The sequence below is a fragment of the Battus philenor genome, unplaced genomic scaffold, assembly GCF_028537555.1.
Source record: "Battus philenor isolate CCGP_79_NKW_IND1 unplaced genomic scaffold, ilBatPhil1.0.hap1 SCAF_21, whole genome shotgun sequence".
Taxonomy (NCBI): domain Eukaryota; kingdom Metazoa; phylum Arthropoda; class Insecta; order Lepidoptera; family Papilionidae; genus Battus; species Battus philenor.
In genome coordinates, this window is record NW_027181684.1 from 11540600 (window position 1) to 11557910 (window position 17311).

The 17311-nt window shown below is 34.4% G+C and overlaps 1 protein-coding gene across 2 annotated transcripts; it reads right to left on the reverse strand.

Moving 5' to 3' along the window:
- Positions 1–1904: 1904 nt before the first annotated feature.
- On the reverse strand, positions 1905–17063 carry LOC137923299 (E3 ubiquitin-protein ligase RNF115-like). 2 transcript variants are annotated; one of them, XM_068766503.1, is made up of 7 exons: positions 16827–17063; positions 15674–15823; positions 9933–9988; positions 8225–8370; positions 7638–7799; positions 6479–6646; positions 1905–5443 (listed from the first exon to the last, which is right to left on the reverse strand). In XM_068766503.1, exons 1-7 carry the CDS (start codon positions 16908–16910, stop codon positions 5190–5192), a joined length of 1020 nt encoding a protein of 339 aa, XP_068622604.1. In that variant the 5' UTR covers positions 16911–17063; the 3' UTR covers positions 1905–5189. The 2 variants fall into 2 exon arrangements, with proteins under 2 accessions (XP_068622604.1, XP_068622603.1); XM_068766502.1 differs by having other exon boundaries at positions 1905–5491.
- Between the last annotated feature and the right edge of the window lie 248 nt (positions 17064–17311).

Sequence of the window (17311 nt, forward strand, 5' to 3'; positions counted from 1 at the left end):
CACGATTGATAAGAATGCCTCGAAGATACTAGAAATATTTACAGGTATTAATATGTACTTCATGTGTCAAAAATGCTTTTTACACCTATTTCTCTTTCTTTCTGTATAAAATGATCAGTGTTAAATATGTTACATTTATTTATTTACTTTTTGGATTGCGACCGGCCGATAACTTCTGTCGGTAGTCTGCAGATATACAATAATTCGAATTTTGAAAATGCTTTTTCTTGCTATATTAGTTAGGATATTTACCGTTTCTGAAACCATAGAATCTTGAATAAGATATACCATATATTAATATATGAACTGACGGTAAATTAACTAAATGTTATCCACTGTAAAACTATATTGCATACCTTGTATACATAAATTTGTAGGAGATTACGTCACCGTCAGCGGCGCATCAAATAGGGGAATCCCCAGAAATATAATTCTTTATATATTTCGAGCGACAGAAAGCGCTCTGCAATACTTCTCTTCTTGGATTGGCTGACGATTATTATTGGTTTAACATAGTTTTCCGTTGTAAGTCGGTATAAATATGGGTTAAACTTGATGAATATACTTCCTTCCTTAGATTGCCGAGTGATCCACACTGCCCTCCAAGTTTTACTCCCCACTGAGTACACAAGCAACAATACTCACTCGACTAAGAAAGCCTCGTCTACTGCCTCATCTTCCATCCGAATGTCTAACGTAGGTTCGGAAACCCAAATGCTTTAGATTTTAGTATAGTTCACGAATCATTCCACTCCGTGAACTGATATCCAACGAACCTGTAAAAGCCTTAGGGCTAACAGCAAAAACATCACAGAAACAATACAATACAATGAATAAACACTCTGCTAACTCGAACTCTGTGTTTTTTTTACCTCCAAGGCCTACCGGCTCTATAAAAAAACTTACAAATATATATATATATATATATATAAATATATGTTCGTAGCAGAAACTTAAGGATGAAAAGATTTTAAACGAAGAACCATACGTATAAAATTAAATACACCGTTCATTGTAAGTTTCAATATATCTTTTACATCATACAATCTTTTACAAATATCCGCATCACTTTCTGCAAGGTTTACCATTCCACAAACACTGCTCACACGTCAATATTATTGTTAAATTAAAATTGCCATGAAAAGGGCCATGCTAGGAATTTATCTACGAGATTGAATCAGAGATTAACGAGGTCCGTAGAATAAGCTACCGACATAGCTCTGCAGATTTACAAGACGAAGGTTGCAGTGGGCTATTATAAAAGAGAACGATGGACCCGCAAGCGCAGCGTTGGACGTCCAACCCAAAAGTGGACAGTTGATCTTGTTATCGAAGATCCTGTACGAAGAGTCCAACTGGTTCTATCGGAAATCTGTGAGACGTTTACAGCTGATATGATATGCAATATTAATGAAACAACAAAATATCATGATTACATATATTGAATACTTTACATTTTTCCAACATTACACTTCACTCATTCTTTTACCTTCTCCTCGCACTCAATCGCGTCTAATGCAATACTAGCTTTTAGAAATGTCACTTTTAATTTAACACGAAAACCAAACGACAAGTATCATTAATCAGCATATTTGTTTATGTAAAGCCTACTAAATATCTTTAAATTATATAAATATTTAGCTGTGAAAAAACAATTCAATTATAATACACGGCATTTGATTTGGCACAGCAGAGAAAGAGTTCGATTTTATAGAGTATTGTGCTTCATCTCATTTATAAGATTTATTACCAATGTGCCATATTAAACGCCAAGTACTATAATGAGACAATAAAGCAAAGCAAGTGTAATAAGTGGATAACATAATAAATCGAACTGAAATGAAAACAATTATCTGTCCCACAAAATTTTACTAACATATAGATATGTTGCATTGCATTCATTTCCTGTTCAACGTTTCACGAAATAGGTACCTAAATTAAATGTACCACTTATGCCCTTTTTTATCTGTGACTACAGGTAATAAAATTTTTCGAAGTAAATAGGCTTTTACCAACAGATGCAGAACACACTTGCGTGCACCAAAGACAGCTATGCAGCATAGGCAAAACACTGAATAAATAATTTATTCGTGAAACTGTATATTTTAAATCATTTACAATTTTTTTATCTGTATCTTTTCTTTTTGTTTCACTTTATACCACCAAAATAAATTAATTCTAATTAAACAGTATCCTACAAAATAATTTATTCAAATTTCTGTAAAATAAACATGATATACCGCACTAATGAAAGATTGTAATGGATCCAAATAGATATTAAAGAGCCTTCAATATGTTACGTCATTTACTGTAAGGGGACTACACTTCATTTGCCTGATAGAGTTAATTTCTCACTCTTTCAATCACGTTTTTGTAAAATGAAAGGGACAAATAATTGTATCAAAACCTAAAGATGCTCTTACATGTGGTCATTTCAAAAGATTTTATAAGAATCAGTACTGTGCAAACAACTTTTTGACACCTTGTAAACGCATCCTTATGTTTGTATAATAAATGAGATGAGTGGGGCATTTAACTCAGGCCAGTTAATACAGTATAAGTGTGACATAACCCAAAACAATTTTTCTAATAACGTAACAATTGCATCCAACTGTATTTATCACTTATTCTATATATTGCTTTGTTAAAATATGTAATCAAACTATATTTAATCTCTATATATAAACAAACTATTCCAACAATCGATATCATTTATAAAAATACAATTCAAATTTCAACTCTAATTATCCTTAGCACAATAAATTCAGTCTTAGACGCAAAATTTGAAATGCATGTTTATTGATACACCTAGAAGTATGCTTGATTTGGAACTAGTGGAATAGTATAAACCACTTAGAATCAAGTGAAATGAAATCTATGCAAGCAATTGGACAAACAGCAATTTGGACTTCAAGTGTAACCAGAGGGCTGTTCATAGAATACGTCACCTGAAATTTCACTATTAAAACCTCCTTTTCTCTTCTTGTAACACCATGTCTCCTAGAAATATTAAGTGACAAAATTTAACGAAATAAAAAAGATACATTGTTCACATGTCCAAGGGTAACTTTAATATTGTGAGATATATCTAATAGGCATATAGGTATCTTGAAGGTGACCACCTTCAGGTTTTCTTGGAGGCCTAAGTCTTGTCATACTAAACTATTCACCTACCCCTCACTCAGAGTGAACATATTTTAAGAACAGCCCCGCTAACTACAAATTATAAATAAATAAACATATATATACAAAGACAGTGTATATATGCATACATATAATTGTAAATTATGATGACCACTTCTCAGGATCACTGTGTATATTACTTAAAAAAAAACTGCCTCTTCCTCAGATATGGATAGAGTGCATCAATATCAAAAAAAAGAAAAATAGTTTGTCGGTCTTAAATTGAAATACCTTTATCTCGACTTTATGATTTATTGCAATGTCCTAATAAGAAACAGCTAACAATTTATTTTATATAATCATATCTAACGTAAAATATAACCATCATGAACAATGGGTATAATTGTCTTGACCTTTTTTCATACACAGCTAAAGAATATATCCATTCTTTCGTCATCATTTACCGCCCAATTAACAAGTTCATAAGAAAATTTGCGTCTAAGGCATGAAATCCCGCATCAATAAGTATGCAGAAAAAAAATGTATTATTCGAACAGAATGTAAAGTGTAACACTTGCTACATATGATCACAGGAACTATTTTTATTTACAATTGTCCGTCATATATACAAGTACATATTAATTTTTTTCAAGTACATTTATAGAAAGAGATATGTATATCTCTATATCAAAGCAGAGTAAAACATACATTTTTAAACGTACTTTACTCACTATGAAGAAAGAGATAAAAGAGGTTTAATCAAATAATACATTAAGGATTTTTGTTTAAGTTCAGTTTTAATTTACGAAATATAAAACATTTGGCTAAATAACTAGGCGTCGCAAACTTTGTGATGTAATCCAACAAGCGGTTTACCGATGTGGTTGTGAAAAATCTTGATAAATTTTTTCGCCCGTATAGTACCTTTCTTGTAAGAAAATAAATTAACATTAGGCAAGCACACTGTGTGATTACTAAGTCTTATGAAGTTAACGAAAGCAGCTTTAAATCCACTAAATTTAGTTACAAAAAAAAACAAGAATTAAATCATTATTAGCAAGAGAGGCAATGTATAATTTAAACTTCAAAATAAATTACGAGGCAAACTAAAGCATCTATATAAGTGATGCGAAAATAACATTAATTCCAATTTTTACAATAAAAAATATGGAAGATGTCATCAATGGTTGCAATCAGTGATAACCCACCATTGTAAACAATCCAAATTATTATCATATTTATGGTTTAACGCCATGAAAAAGCACGGCAGTAATACAAAAGAATTAAAATCAAAGAAATATCTTCAAAATTTAATGCATTCAAACTTAACCCAAGTAAAATAATTTAATACACTTGAGCAAATGTGAGTAAAACAATACATACAAAACAAATGTAACAATCATTTCAATTATAGTTTTACATATCATCAAAATATACCGACCAATGAAGGTAAGAGAAATTATAGCAAGTAATGATGACTTCTAAAACTGAATATATTCTATTCTTATATGAGTTGAGATGTACATATAGTAAATGTGTATGTTAGTGCTTTGTGAAAAAAGTAGATTATATATTACATGCTTATTACATTGGTTAGGTTGCTTTTCACACTGAATTCATTACCCAGTGACAGCGACATCTGTGCTGATCATTAGACATCACAGCGATGCAAATAACTACCCAATTATTTTATCACTTCTAAACATACAAAGGGTTTAAACTAAACATTATACCAGAAAAACAAACTCGGGCAACAGATGCTTACGATTATGATTAATATTTACAAAATTTACACAAAGAACGTGATATGCAAAAAAATTAAACATCTTGTTAGGCTACTGTAATTTAGCACTGTGTTTGTTCACCACTGCATTACAGAACAAAGGCACATGGCTCGTCGGTCCGTTAGTATCCTAATGCGCGCGCAATATACCGTGAGTCACATTTTCGACTGAATTAGATTTGAACGGAAACAATTAATGAAAATCACTTGATAAACACCAACACAAATCATTTGTTCATGAGTCACTCTGTGCGTGGAACCAGGAACGCATAACCGTGCAGCTCTAGTCATAGTCTATGTCCATATTGTACTGTCGTTCCCCCTCGTTGCTTGAGTTGAGGGAGGTGGAGGAGTTATTGCCGCTTGAGTTGGTCGTGGACCGCTGAGGCGCCCACACGCCGCCGGCCGTCACGGAGGACGTCGTCGACGTGGAACTCGACGAACTGCTCGTGTTTGCGAGGGAGTCCCACGTTTGTGTCTGTGGTCCAGACACTTGCCGTCTTGGGATCCTTCTTAACAGAACTCGGGGCAATGATGCTGGAACGAAAGTGTAGCGATTGATGATTAGATTATCGGGGTGCGGACCTGAAACATTTCAACATATAATATAAATGGGTGCACATCTTGCGTACCCCGGTTATTTAGACATATGAGACATAAAGTACATTTATAATAATGCTACTTTTATTCTTTCTCCGTCAACAGACCACAGTAACCTCGAATAATAAATTTAAAATATCTATTTGAGTTAAATCTAATTAAATTATGTATCTAATTTTATACAAACTACCAGAACAAGGCTACCAGGTTAATTGAATTACCTCAATTGTACAAACATTTAATTAGAAGATGTATTCCACAAGATCCTTTTGTCACTTATCCAGTGTCCCATTGAGTACAGATGGTGTTATAATAAGAAACTAATAATAGGTTATCTAGTTGGTGTTCCTCTGTACAATTCCTCTTTAAATTACTGGTTGTCTGTTATCTCAGTTAACGCAAGGAAGTTTTCTAAAACCTATCAACAGTAAACTATTAGCCTTTAGTTCTTTTTTGTTACCACTGTTGGAACAAAGCCTCTTCACATGAAGAATGTGCCATTACCTAGGTCTAATACTGATTGATCATTACTTATATCTTTTGAATTTTTGGACAAAAAATCTAACTGTTTCCTTATGATATCTTTACTCAACATTTGTAAACAATGAATCAAAGCTGAGACCTATGATCAAGTAATGGTTCTTAAACGTGTAGGGTAACAGCTCAAGAAAAAATCACTTTATTATATCAACCAATAGATGCCCTCTGAAAGGCATTGGAGGAGGCTCCAATGATCCAGTCTTGCAATGCCATATAGAGCAACTTCCCTGACCTTGATTATGTCGGCCGTCCCCTTGAGGGAGGCATACACATGCCACTATTCGAGGGCCTTTCGTCCTCAACGGTCATCGATTGAACGAGTGTGTGAGTATGAAATATTTTGTAATAAATATCTGGTAATATTAGTAATACCAGTGTCTATGATAGAGGAGGCGAGTACCAGGGGCTCATAAGTATGTAGGCAGTACTAACGTGCGGTGGAGCCGGTCTGCGAGGCGGTGCCGCTGAGAGGCGCTGCGGGCTGCGAGGCAGGCAGCAGCGAGCGCCGGCAGATAGGACACGTGGCGTGAAGCTGCAGCCATGGTCGGATGCACGCAGAGTGGAATATGTGCTCACACACCAAGCGAGATACTGATTCGCCTGCCAAATAAATTGTCCTCAAGCTAAACATTTAAACATGTCTAGAAGTCTAGAGAAATGGCAACTCTTAAGACAATACGTACCAAGTACCTTAAGACGATAAGCTCTTGTACAAAACTTAACCACCAGTTTACAGTTCATTTTTTAGGATTTTTTTTCATATTATTTGTTCTACTGTTCAATAAACATTATCTTTACATAAGTGTGATGCGATGTTTCATTTAATACACAGTTAATAAAACAAGACAAACTCTACAGCCAAATTATTTTTCTTAAAATATCTATTGAAACATACTTAAAAACTTTTGAATAAATTTTCAATTTGGCATAATTTTTTTCTTCCTGGTTTATACGTTTGTCGTATCACTCCGCTACAGTCAAGAAATAAGAACAGCTTTATTAAGAATACGACTCCTTGATTTGAATCAAAAGATGTAATTTTGTTTACTGTTTGGAAGAAGAGCGTTAAAACTTTGGGAAGAGTAGTAAAAAATATTTGGTAAAAATTACTAAAATATTTTTAGAATAGACGACCAATATGACTCTCAATAAATATGTATTATTTTAAGGACATTTTAGGTAATTCGACTTTTCCTACATTAGCTATACTGCAAACAAAGCATCTGTATATGCCAAAAAGTAATTTTCGGAAATTGGGTATTGACTTAGAATCTCATTACTGCAGTATGAGGTTAATTTTAATTAATTTTTATACTTTCAAATATTCAAAACTTAAATTTATATATGTTACAAAATAACGGGGCAGAAACTTGACACATCCTCTAAGGTGGTTCTTATAGTTCATATAGTAAAACATACTTCATAAAATTAAATAAATAATTAAATAAAATCGTATGGTAATCCGACATTAAAAAACTTTGGTCAAAGCTCATCATCATTATTTCAGTAGATCGTCTACATCTGGATGAAGGCTTCTACCATTGAATTGCAATTGGACCGGAGGAAGCAGGCAAGCCAATAGTGTGTGTACCTTCCATAAAGTTTTCCCAGCAGATCGAACAAGTAGTGTTGGCTGCAGCCTGTTCAGTAGACACCATTTCACTGGGAAGTGCTGCCACTTGGTCCCTGGGTAATGGAGGTGGTCCAGCGTTTTCTAACTGGCCTAGCAATTGCGAGACCACCGCGTCCAGACCTGAAAATATAAAAAAAACATTGCTTTATTATTTATTTATGTCAATGTTTCCCAAAGGGTCTAGGTGGAGTTTCCAGTTGACTCTTTGAAAACCCTCAAAGATAGTCGACGGGTTCACAATTCGTAAGTAGGGATCAAGAAAATTCTGACAAAAAAAATCTGCTTTCGAAGTTTGAAGAACTAAAACGATGTCATTCTACTTCACCAGTGACTGTTATTTGTAAAAATTTGCATATTCCATATTTATTTACGCTAGCAAAACGCTACTACTAACTTTGTGGTTCTACATAAATCTAAAATAAATCTAACTAAACTTTTTAAATAGATTTTTTTTAAAATAATAATAGAAATGGCTGGTCACAGCGATAGTTATTACAGGCTTGAGTAAAATACCCGAAAGGTCAACATCAAAAATGTTCACCTACCTTCACCACCAAAGACGTAGTCTCCAGGCGCACCCACTAATACTACAGGTGCTCCCGCAGTCACGACTCCAGTCGTCCCCGGCCTGACGCCGCCGATCATCCAGATCAGTTCCTGCATTATCGCCCGCCTCCGAACTGGTGCACTACTGTAACAGACATAACCAGTTATCTGATGGCCTTCAGACCAGTAAACGTCGTGGTGCAGTGCCAGTACCTGCTGCCGAGGTGACGCGACAACAACCGGCAATTAATCTGGACCTCCTCTCGCAAAAGCTACAAAGTCTCGAGCTCGAAAGAGGCTGAAAGAGACCAACAATGCTGAAATGCGTCGTCTCTCGCATAATATTTACTGGTTTAGGGACATAATCTTTTATCATACGAGACAAAAAAAGGGGAATGAATAACCTCATGTCGAAACTTAATCCATGCATCAACATATCGAATTATCTACTAATTTATGTATATATATATATATATATATATATATATATATATATATTATTTTTATTTATTTATGTAGTGTTTTATTTCATATGAATATTCAAATAGAAATATTTATTTAATTTTAATATTAGTTTTTTTCTATTTAATCAACATAGTATAAATTACAATCTTTTATTGACTAATGTCAATAACTCATCTCAATAGATAAGTCAACCTATCCGGATATTAAATACCTAGTTTCAGCCTATAGATGCCCACTGCAAGGCATAGGTCTCCCCCAAAGGTATCTATGGGGGATATACCATAATCGCCACTCTTGGCAGGAGGGTTAAGAGAGTCGGTTGAAACATTTATATATGGCGACCCAAAAAAAATATTCGTAAGTTTAGTTAATACAGTAGTCATAAATACAGTGAATTTCGGAAGAATATCTATAGTTAATTCATTTAGTGTATTTTTCAAGGCCACGTTGTGCAATTTAAAGCCTTATCTTTAAAATGCCCTCAATTGACATTCCCATGAACATGTAACTAAGCTAAATTGTTCATCGACCATCAGAAACCTCTTGTATTATTCTTTTAACCCGGCTTACACTGCTTTCTTAGTAGTTTTTTCAGATACAGAGGGCTTGAGGAAGCAGAGGCGCAGAGGGCGCTTAGCTTAAAATCTCTGAGGTAATGAAGTTCTAAGGCAGTGTTTGACTGTTCACTCCAGTGCCTTTATTATTTATACATTTTTGTAGCTACATATATTAAATAACCTAAACACTTTTCTAAGTCAATATTTATACAATAGCAACTCCATTATTTATATGAACATACTAATTCTAATATTCGGCGCTAGATGGCGCAAATATAAAAATCATCAGGAAATGACACCTGTCGTTAGACACAAAACCGCTCTATTTAATGACTCCTCAGAATAAATGTACATTGCAAAATATTCGAATGTCATGGTCGTTCAACTGTTTATTTTTGCATATTCCTTTCACGTGGGCAATGCTCATAGAGAAACTCCAAAGCATCTCAATTCCATTAAGCTAAGCAACCGATTGACATGCCCATATGATCTTTAGATTCATTGCCATCACGCTGTAAAAGAAATAAATATGGACTTCCTATTGAAACAGCCATATATCAGAGTAATGGGATGTAAGATAGGAGTAAACATTGATATCACAGATGGTTACATCCCTGCTTACCCCAATCGGGAGCCGGCGTGATAGCGCGGGTGTCGGTGTAAATAACAAATACGAAAGCCTCACCGTAACTGACTGCCGGTCATGAAAAACGCCAAATCATTCAACATTGGTGGAGAACTCTGAAAAAAATAAAGACATTTCTGTAAATACGCTGTCATAGAGGCCGTATGAAAGAGCGACCAATTTTTTAGTGCACTGAAGTGCTTTGGAGATGTACGGAGATCAGGATAAGTACCAAAGCAGGGGCAGTACACCCTTTGTGAGTGCTGGGCGATATCGCCTTTAGTAAGGGCAAATCGGGTCACTATTTGCCTAAGAACGTCATTATCATATCAAAAGGTAGACGTCCACTGCGAGGTAAAAGCCTCCCCCAACGACCGTCTCGAGCACGGACGTGCGCTGCCAATATCAAGCGACTTTCCTGTGTCGGCCTTAACAATGTCGGCAGGCACTACTGGGGGGCCTGCCCGCGCCGCGTCTACCGGCCCGTGATCCCCACTGGAGAACCTTCGTCATCAACAGACGTCGGTTGGACGAGCGTTGTGCCCTGCCCCTATCACTTCAGACGAGCAATTCTTCGAGCCCCCCCCCCCCCCTTCGGTGAATTAGTTCTTTCTGATTTGATCTCTCAGTGAAGCTCCATTGCCTCTCATTGTTCCTTGGATGACCTTAACACTTATCAGACCCATCATAAAGGATCACGTCTCGGATCCATGCTACATCACCGTCAACACACACTGTTAAGACTTTCGTCTTCAGATCTTCGAAATATATTAAAAAAAAAAAAAAAAATTACGTAGCTGGTTAAAGTGTTTAATTTATTACTATGGTGTAAATATATTGGTAAAGGTGGGCATATATATAGTATACAGAAGACTATGTCTCTTCTATATATTATATATAACCAGAAGAATGTAGTGTGATAATAAACAATAGTACTTCAGTGTAATTACTGGCGATAAAAATATAATCAACAGAATTACTCCAGTCTTAACATTTCGTCTTCTAGTAAGATCTTATGTATACCAGAGTAAATGTACTGATAACAAAATAAAAAAAATTATACTTAATTACCAGTAATACTCCCTCACCACCGACCCTTCTAGGAATACCACCGCTGTCCGAGCCCTATCGCCGTAAACCAAAAAATAAATTTAAAATAAAATGCTATTTAACTTATAAAACAAAAACTAAAAAAAAAAAAAGAAAAACTATTTGTTGTTCGATAAACATCGAACAGTGATAGACAGTTTAAATTAGGAAGCGCCGACTCTGACCATTGCGGTTGTTGATATTAAACTGCACACGCTATGCTACCATTTTCCGTCATTTACGTAGTTCCGCCCCCTGCTAGGTAGGACGAAATAGTCAAGGTCGGGGGAAGTCACTGGATGCGGGAGGCGCATTATTGGTCATCGTGGCGAACTCTGGGGGAGGCCAATGCCATGCAATGAGCGCCTAACACCCCACCAACCTAACGTCCTACTCCATTTGAGCCAAGCCAAAATCTTTAAATTAATCTTAAAATATATATACGTAAAAAAGGAACTAATATATAGCTACTTCTAAGCAGCAGTAGTCGTTCAATAAAGTGCACCGCCCGCTAGTCCGCTGGTTAATGCGCGTGCGACAATGCTAATTACACAACTACCACCGTTAATTCACTCAACACGTGTTTCATCCTTTCACGGGGCATCCTCAGGAGTAATGATGCACTGACCAGTGCCAAACACCGAGTTTGTAACACCGGTATAACATTACTCCTGAGGATGATACTTAGGATGGACTTCCGCAAAGTAACGCCTGAATCTATTAGATATTATATACATACATAGTGCCGTTAATTATATTTGAAATAAAAGTTAATAACTTCTATCTAGTTGTATCGATATAGCAAAAAGCCTAAAACCTAAGTTTTTATTAGATTTAAAAACCATGCTCCGTTCAGTTAGGCAACAAAGCCTTCGCGGCTCACTGTGTGCGTTTTGTTTGTTAGTTACAATGTGCGGCTTGTGACAGTGGTGACACGGGTGAACCCCATTACTTAAACAATTCAATCAGAGATGGCTTACTGGTGTACCACGTGGAACCGTTCATCTACGTAAAAGTTAAACACCGGCTCAAAGATAACCGTAACCGCAAAACATACTCTAAAAACCAGGGGATTCCCCAATTATTTTGAGCAACATATCACACTTACAGAATTAAATAAGTTTGCGAATCATTATTGTATTTTATTCATAAACATAAAACACTCGCCCATTTAAAATTTGCGTTTAAATACGTCCTGCTTATAGTCTTATAACAAGTTGGTACGCGTATCGTAACTTATACAGTATGTTGAAAAATTCAAACAATAACAGTAATCTTTATTCTAACAAACATAAGTTCAAAGTTTGTGAAGACATGGCTTCTGAACGTACTCACTGTTACTGACGACAGAGTCTTCTTCCTAATTATAATCGAAAATCTTCATAGTTTTAAAAATTGAACTTTTCGAGTGATGGACTGAGACGTATTTCTTACGAAGAATTTACACTTCTAGTGACTAAATGAAGTGTCCGTCTACGTATCGACTTTGAGGCTTCCTAATCAAGTATATTGTGCTTGACAGTCCGTGTTCCCTACTGCAGACCCTTAAAACCACGGCCGCCATTTGTTCTGCGATCAATGTGGCCTGTACACTGCTACTTCAAGTTTGCCAATCTCCTGAAATTACTTTTATTCCTCATCGGATGTACTCATTTCTCGATCACGTACAAAAATCCCGAACACATCCCTCCTTCACTCTTTAAGAGACTCTGAGATTGCCAATGATACCTTTATCTACTTCGCCTAGTAGTAGTGTATTTAGTCTAACTAAGAAGACATCTCCGTCTTTGTAATTTTATATCAAAACTCCCACGTAATTAAACTTGCATATCCGTTGTATTTACCCATAAGAAAAATTGTGTATAATAATACGCGGTCGTGACACGCATCTGGGAGAAATAAGATCTCTCTTCCATTTGCTTCCAACAAACGTGAAAAAAAAATTGAAAACAAAATACCCAAGCGACAAATTAAAATTAATAAAAAAAACATTGAATTTGGATAGCATGTATCATACATTAATTGGCTGTAAATAAGATATACTGTAACCGCTTTAAAGCTTCTTAAACAATTTATACAAGTACCGGGGCGTACATCATTAAAAGTATGTCTCATCGATAATAATTCCATTCGTGTATACCGATGCTAAACAAGTGGCGGAGGCACGCAATTGTCTGATAACAATATCTAATGCGTCACCACACGAGCGCCCGTCGACAGATATAAATACAACAATGTCACATGGTCAGCTGGTCAGGTAAAACGTGATAACATTTTAGGCATTAATGAAACCAAAACGTAACTACAAGAGGTTATCAATTTGCCTTATATTGTTACTTCTTTTTTGGCAGTACACTCATTTTTGATAGTTCTCCTCACACTTTGCTGCTGTATTTGGAAGATAAAATCAAAGTACATATACTTTTTATTTGCTTAAAAACTTGTAAATGAAATAGTTTTGATCTAACACAAAATTTTTTTTTCTAATTTAAAGCAATTTTTAGATATTTTTGGAATTTCCCTTAGATGAAACCAATAAGCCACCACATTTAATTTTTTTTAATAAATTGATGTGAAATGGATGTGAATATCCCAATATGAAAAACTTGAAACAATAATGGCTTAAGCAAACAAGTGCTATTCAACTTCTAATGTACATGGGCGATAGGACAGAGAAGGTAAACAAGAGTCAAGCCGTCTGTTCTTAAATATTTCGTGTGCGTCATTCGTCTTGTACTGTCTCACCACTTTGACTAGCATTTCCCCAAACACTATCTTAGAATATTGCTATAACCTCAAATATAATACCATTTACTTTAATATTATACCTAGCAAAAGATATTTCATGATAATTACTAACAAACTAAAATAAAGCAATGTAAGATAAATACATTTTAAAAAGCTTAACTTTAAGTTAAACTGTCTTTTTTGCAGTAAATTCTTACGAGTGTTTCTGAATTTAAAAAAATATCTTAAAAAGAACGTACAATCCCAACCTTTCTGTTGAATTTACCAGAGATCTGGCAACATTATCAGATGACCTCACCATGCTCATGTGATGTCATCACTAATTATTGCAACATAAATTTATCTGTCACATGCAAAAATGAGGAAGTTTAAATAAATGAAAATTAAAGTTATACTAAGTTTTAGTAAAAAATAAGGTAGATGTCTAGCAACATAGTGAACAGACAACCTTGTTAATCTTGACAAAGACACTGAATGCAGGCTGTTCGCAATAGGTTCTATTGAGAATATATAGTGGAAGCTTTTGTCTGCCATTGGACATTTTACAACTAAAAAGATGGTCATGAAACAAAAATCAATTTGTTTTGTATGTATCCATTTTCAATGCAATTTTAAATAATAAGATGTGATTGATAATTTTTGATGTTATGTTTTTATCATTTTAGACACTGATTTGCATTATTGTTAATTATCTTGTTTAAACTTTTGTATATATCTACAAATAAACAAAATAACCATATAATTTTATTAAGTTTGAAAAAAATTTAGAATTACAGTTATATGTACAATATCAGACAAATAGTTTAGTCAGAGGAGATAACAAACATTTTAATTAGTGTTAATTTTTTTCTTATTTTTAGAAAGGTCAAATTGATTCAGATAACATGTTTGGATAAAGTAGATAGTAACAGTAAAGTTTTAACAAATAAAAAATGTGTTCCAATGTACATATACACACTGCAAAAAGTACTCAATTAATTCTAATAAGATTGTCAATGTTTAAAGAATCATATTCACCATAAATCATACACTATACAAAAAGTGTAAACACAAAATGCATTGTAATACAACATGAGAACATATAACTTAATGAATAAATGAAAGATCTTAGGCTTAAAATTTCGACAAATTAATATGAATCTCTGTATGGTATTGTTTCAAAAGATGTTTCTGCTGTTAGCCCTAAGCCTTTTACAGTTTCATCAAGACTGCAAGGAGCAGAAACGCCTGTGAATTATAAGTATAAAATTCTATATTTATGGGAGTCTCTATGACAAATGAATAACTATGATATACTAGTTATACTTCTTCCTTTAGCACATGGACACCCAGTGCAAGGCATAGTCCTCCCCCAAAGATTTATTTTTTTACTCTCACTCCCCCTGTTTTGTGCGGGACAGAGATGTCATAATTTCAGGTTGTAAGTTTTGATGATATATTTTTTTAACACCTGTCTTCTTTCTTCCTTCACAGTATCTTTCATGCGTTTTCTTTCTTTCATCCATCATAACATTTTTCACTCTATAAGCATTATTGTCACTCTCCCCCAAAGATTGCCACTAGCTACTTCCCGCTAGCTTAATTATGTTGTTGGTCTACTTATTAGGGAGACTAATGATGCCACGTCTGCTGCCTCATGGTCACCACTCGAGAACCTTTCAGCTTCAATGGCAATTGGTTGCAAACATAATTTGCCTGGCTTCCACTGGTTATACTACTGGTTTATAATATTGGGACATTAAAATGTACATTTTGGAAATCTCTGGGTGAGGCCTAGACCAGCAGTGGATGTCTAATGGCTGAAATGATGATGACAATGACAAGGTTATTATTTTACATAGACAGGCATAATAAACAGCTTATCTAAATAATGTAGAACAAAATATATACACAAATGTTTATCAGCATTTAACAATAAAGATACAAATCTACAGCAAATAGTATTTAAAGTAAACATAACTCACTTCCATTTCCTCCAAAGTTACTAGGCGGCCCATATCATCAATATTACTCATGTTAGCATCACTGAAGCCATCGCCAGACAGACTCCTTACTTCCGCCTCACCTTCCAACTGTTCAATGAAACCACTAGCACAGTATGGGCATGTGTAGTCCTAGAACAAAAAAGGCTGTACCTGTTATCTATATTCATTAAACTTGTATACATTTAAATACGAAAATTAAGAATAGCCATTGAAATGATACAGAATAAACATGACTTTTTTTTCAGCTAAAAAAAATTTATTAATCTAAAATATGTATCAATAGTATAAATAGGACATTATCAGTAAAAGTTATAATGTAAGACATCATTTTTTTCATATAGTTCTAAAATTATTTTAAATCAAAATAGACATACTCCAATAGTAAATTAAAAGTTTCTATAACTTTTCAATTTCCACACAAAAAATAAAATGAATACATATTTTTCAAAGTCAATTAATTATGGCATGTCATCATCAAAATTTCTATACAGATCTCCCCTCATTCATTTCCAATAGGACTAGTTGGAAACAGGTTAGGATGTCAATGAATGTGTCTAATTAGAAATATCACTTATCAATTCATATTGTCAATCTAGCAGTGCCGATTTATTCGTATTTGGATTTTTTTGTTTTTGTTTGTGTCCTATAGGGGTAGTGCAAAGAAAACAATTAACTCTATCACTGTTAAATCATGTGAATAAGTTGTAAATCTTGGGACCAGGCATCCAAAAATACTAACAAACATTTAAATCATTTAGCATTCGTCTTGATTAACCAATATAGTTACGATTTAACGACAGTTTACACTAACATATACGTAATTTTCATATTTACAATGGAATTTCTGCCTACGACTTTGATAGAACCAATATATAAAGTTGGATACAAAAGTGATGCAATCGCTTGCAATTAAAGACTATTGCAAAGTATTATAAGCATTGAAAAACGGTTGAACTAACAGAAAGGTACAAATCAAAGCCAGACATACTGACATGGCAAAGTTTACCAGGCATGAATCCAGGAAAACTCAACCTCAGTGACCTTGAACATTATCTTCAGGTGACTGCTGCCAATATCCCTGGTAACGTATCATAGTTACAGTAATAAAGTATGAATATATATTGATTTTTACCTGCAAAACATGGTCGAATTCTATATCACATCTATGGCAGAAAAAACGAGCTCTTGGTCTTCGCTCAACTAAAGCGTCAGCCATTCTTGGGTTTAACGTAGTTCCAATGTAGAGTATTCCGCACGGTTCAAATGTTCCCGAGGATTGTGCTTTCAAACAATGAACAGAAATTTATCATTCGCCATTTTTTGAGACATGCACAATCCAACTTTTTTCTAAAATATCACAAGGCATAGATAAAACAACACATAGCATAAAAAACGCATCAAATTGATAGATGCATTTATAGATTAATAAGAAAAATACAAAATCAAATAAGAACCATATATATATATATAATCCATTTTTACAGATTATTTGTTACAAGCTGCAACTTTTATAAAATTAAAAATTTAGTAAAAATATAATTTTGCTCTGTGTATGAGGTCATATGATAATAATTCCATTGAGTAAATATTAAAATCATTTAATTTATTTTAATTTTG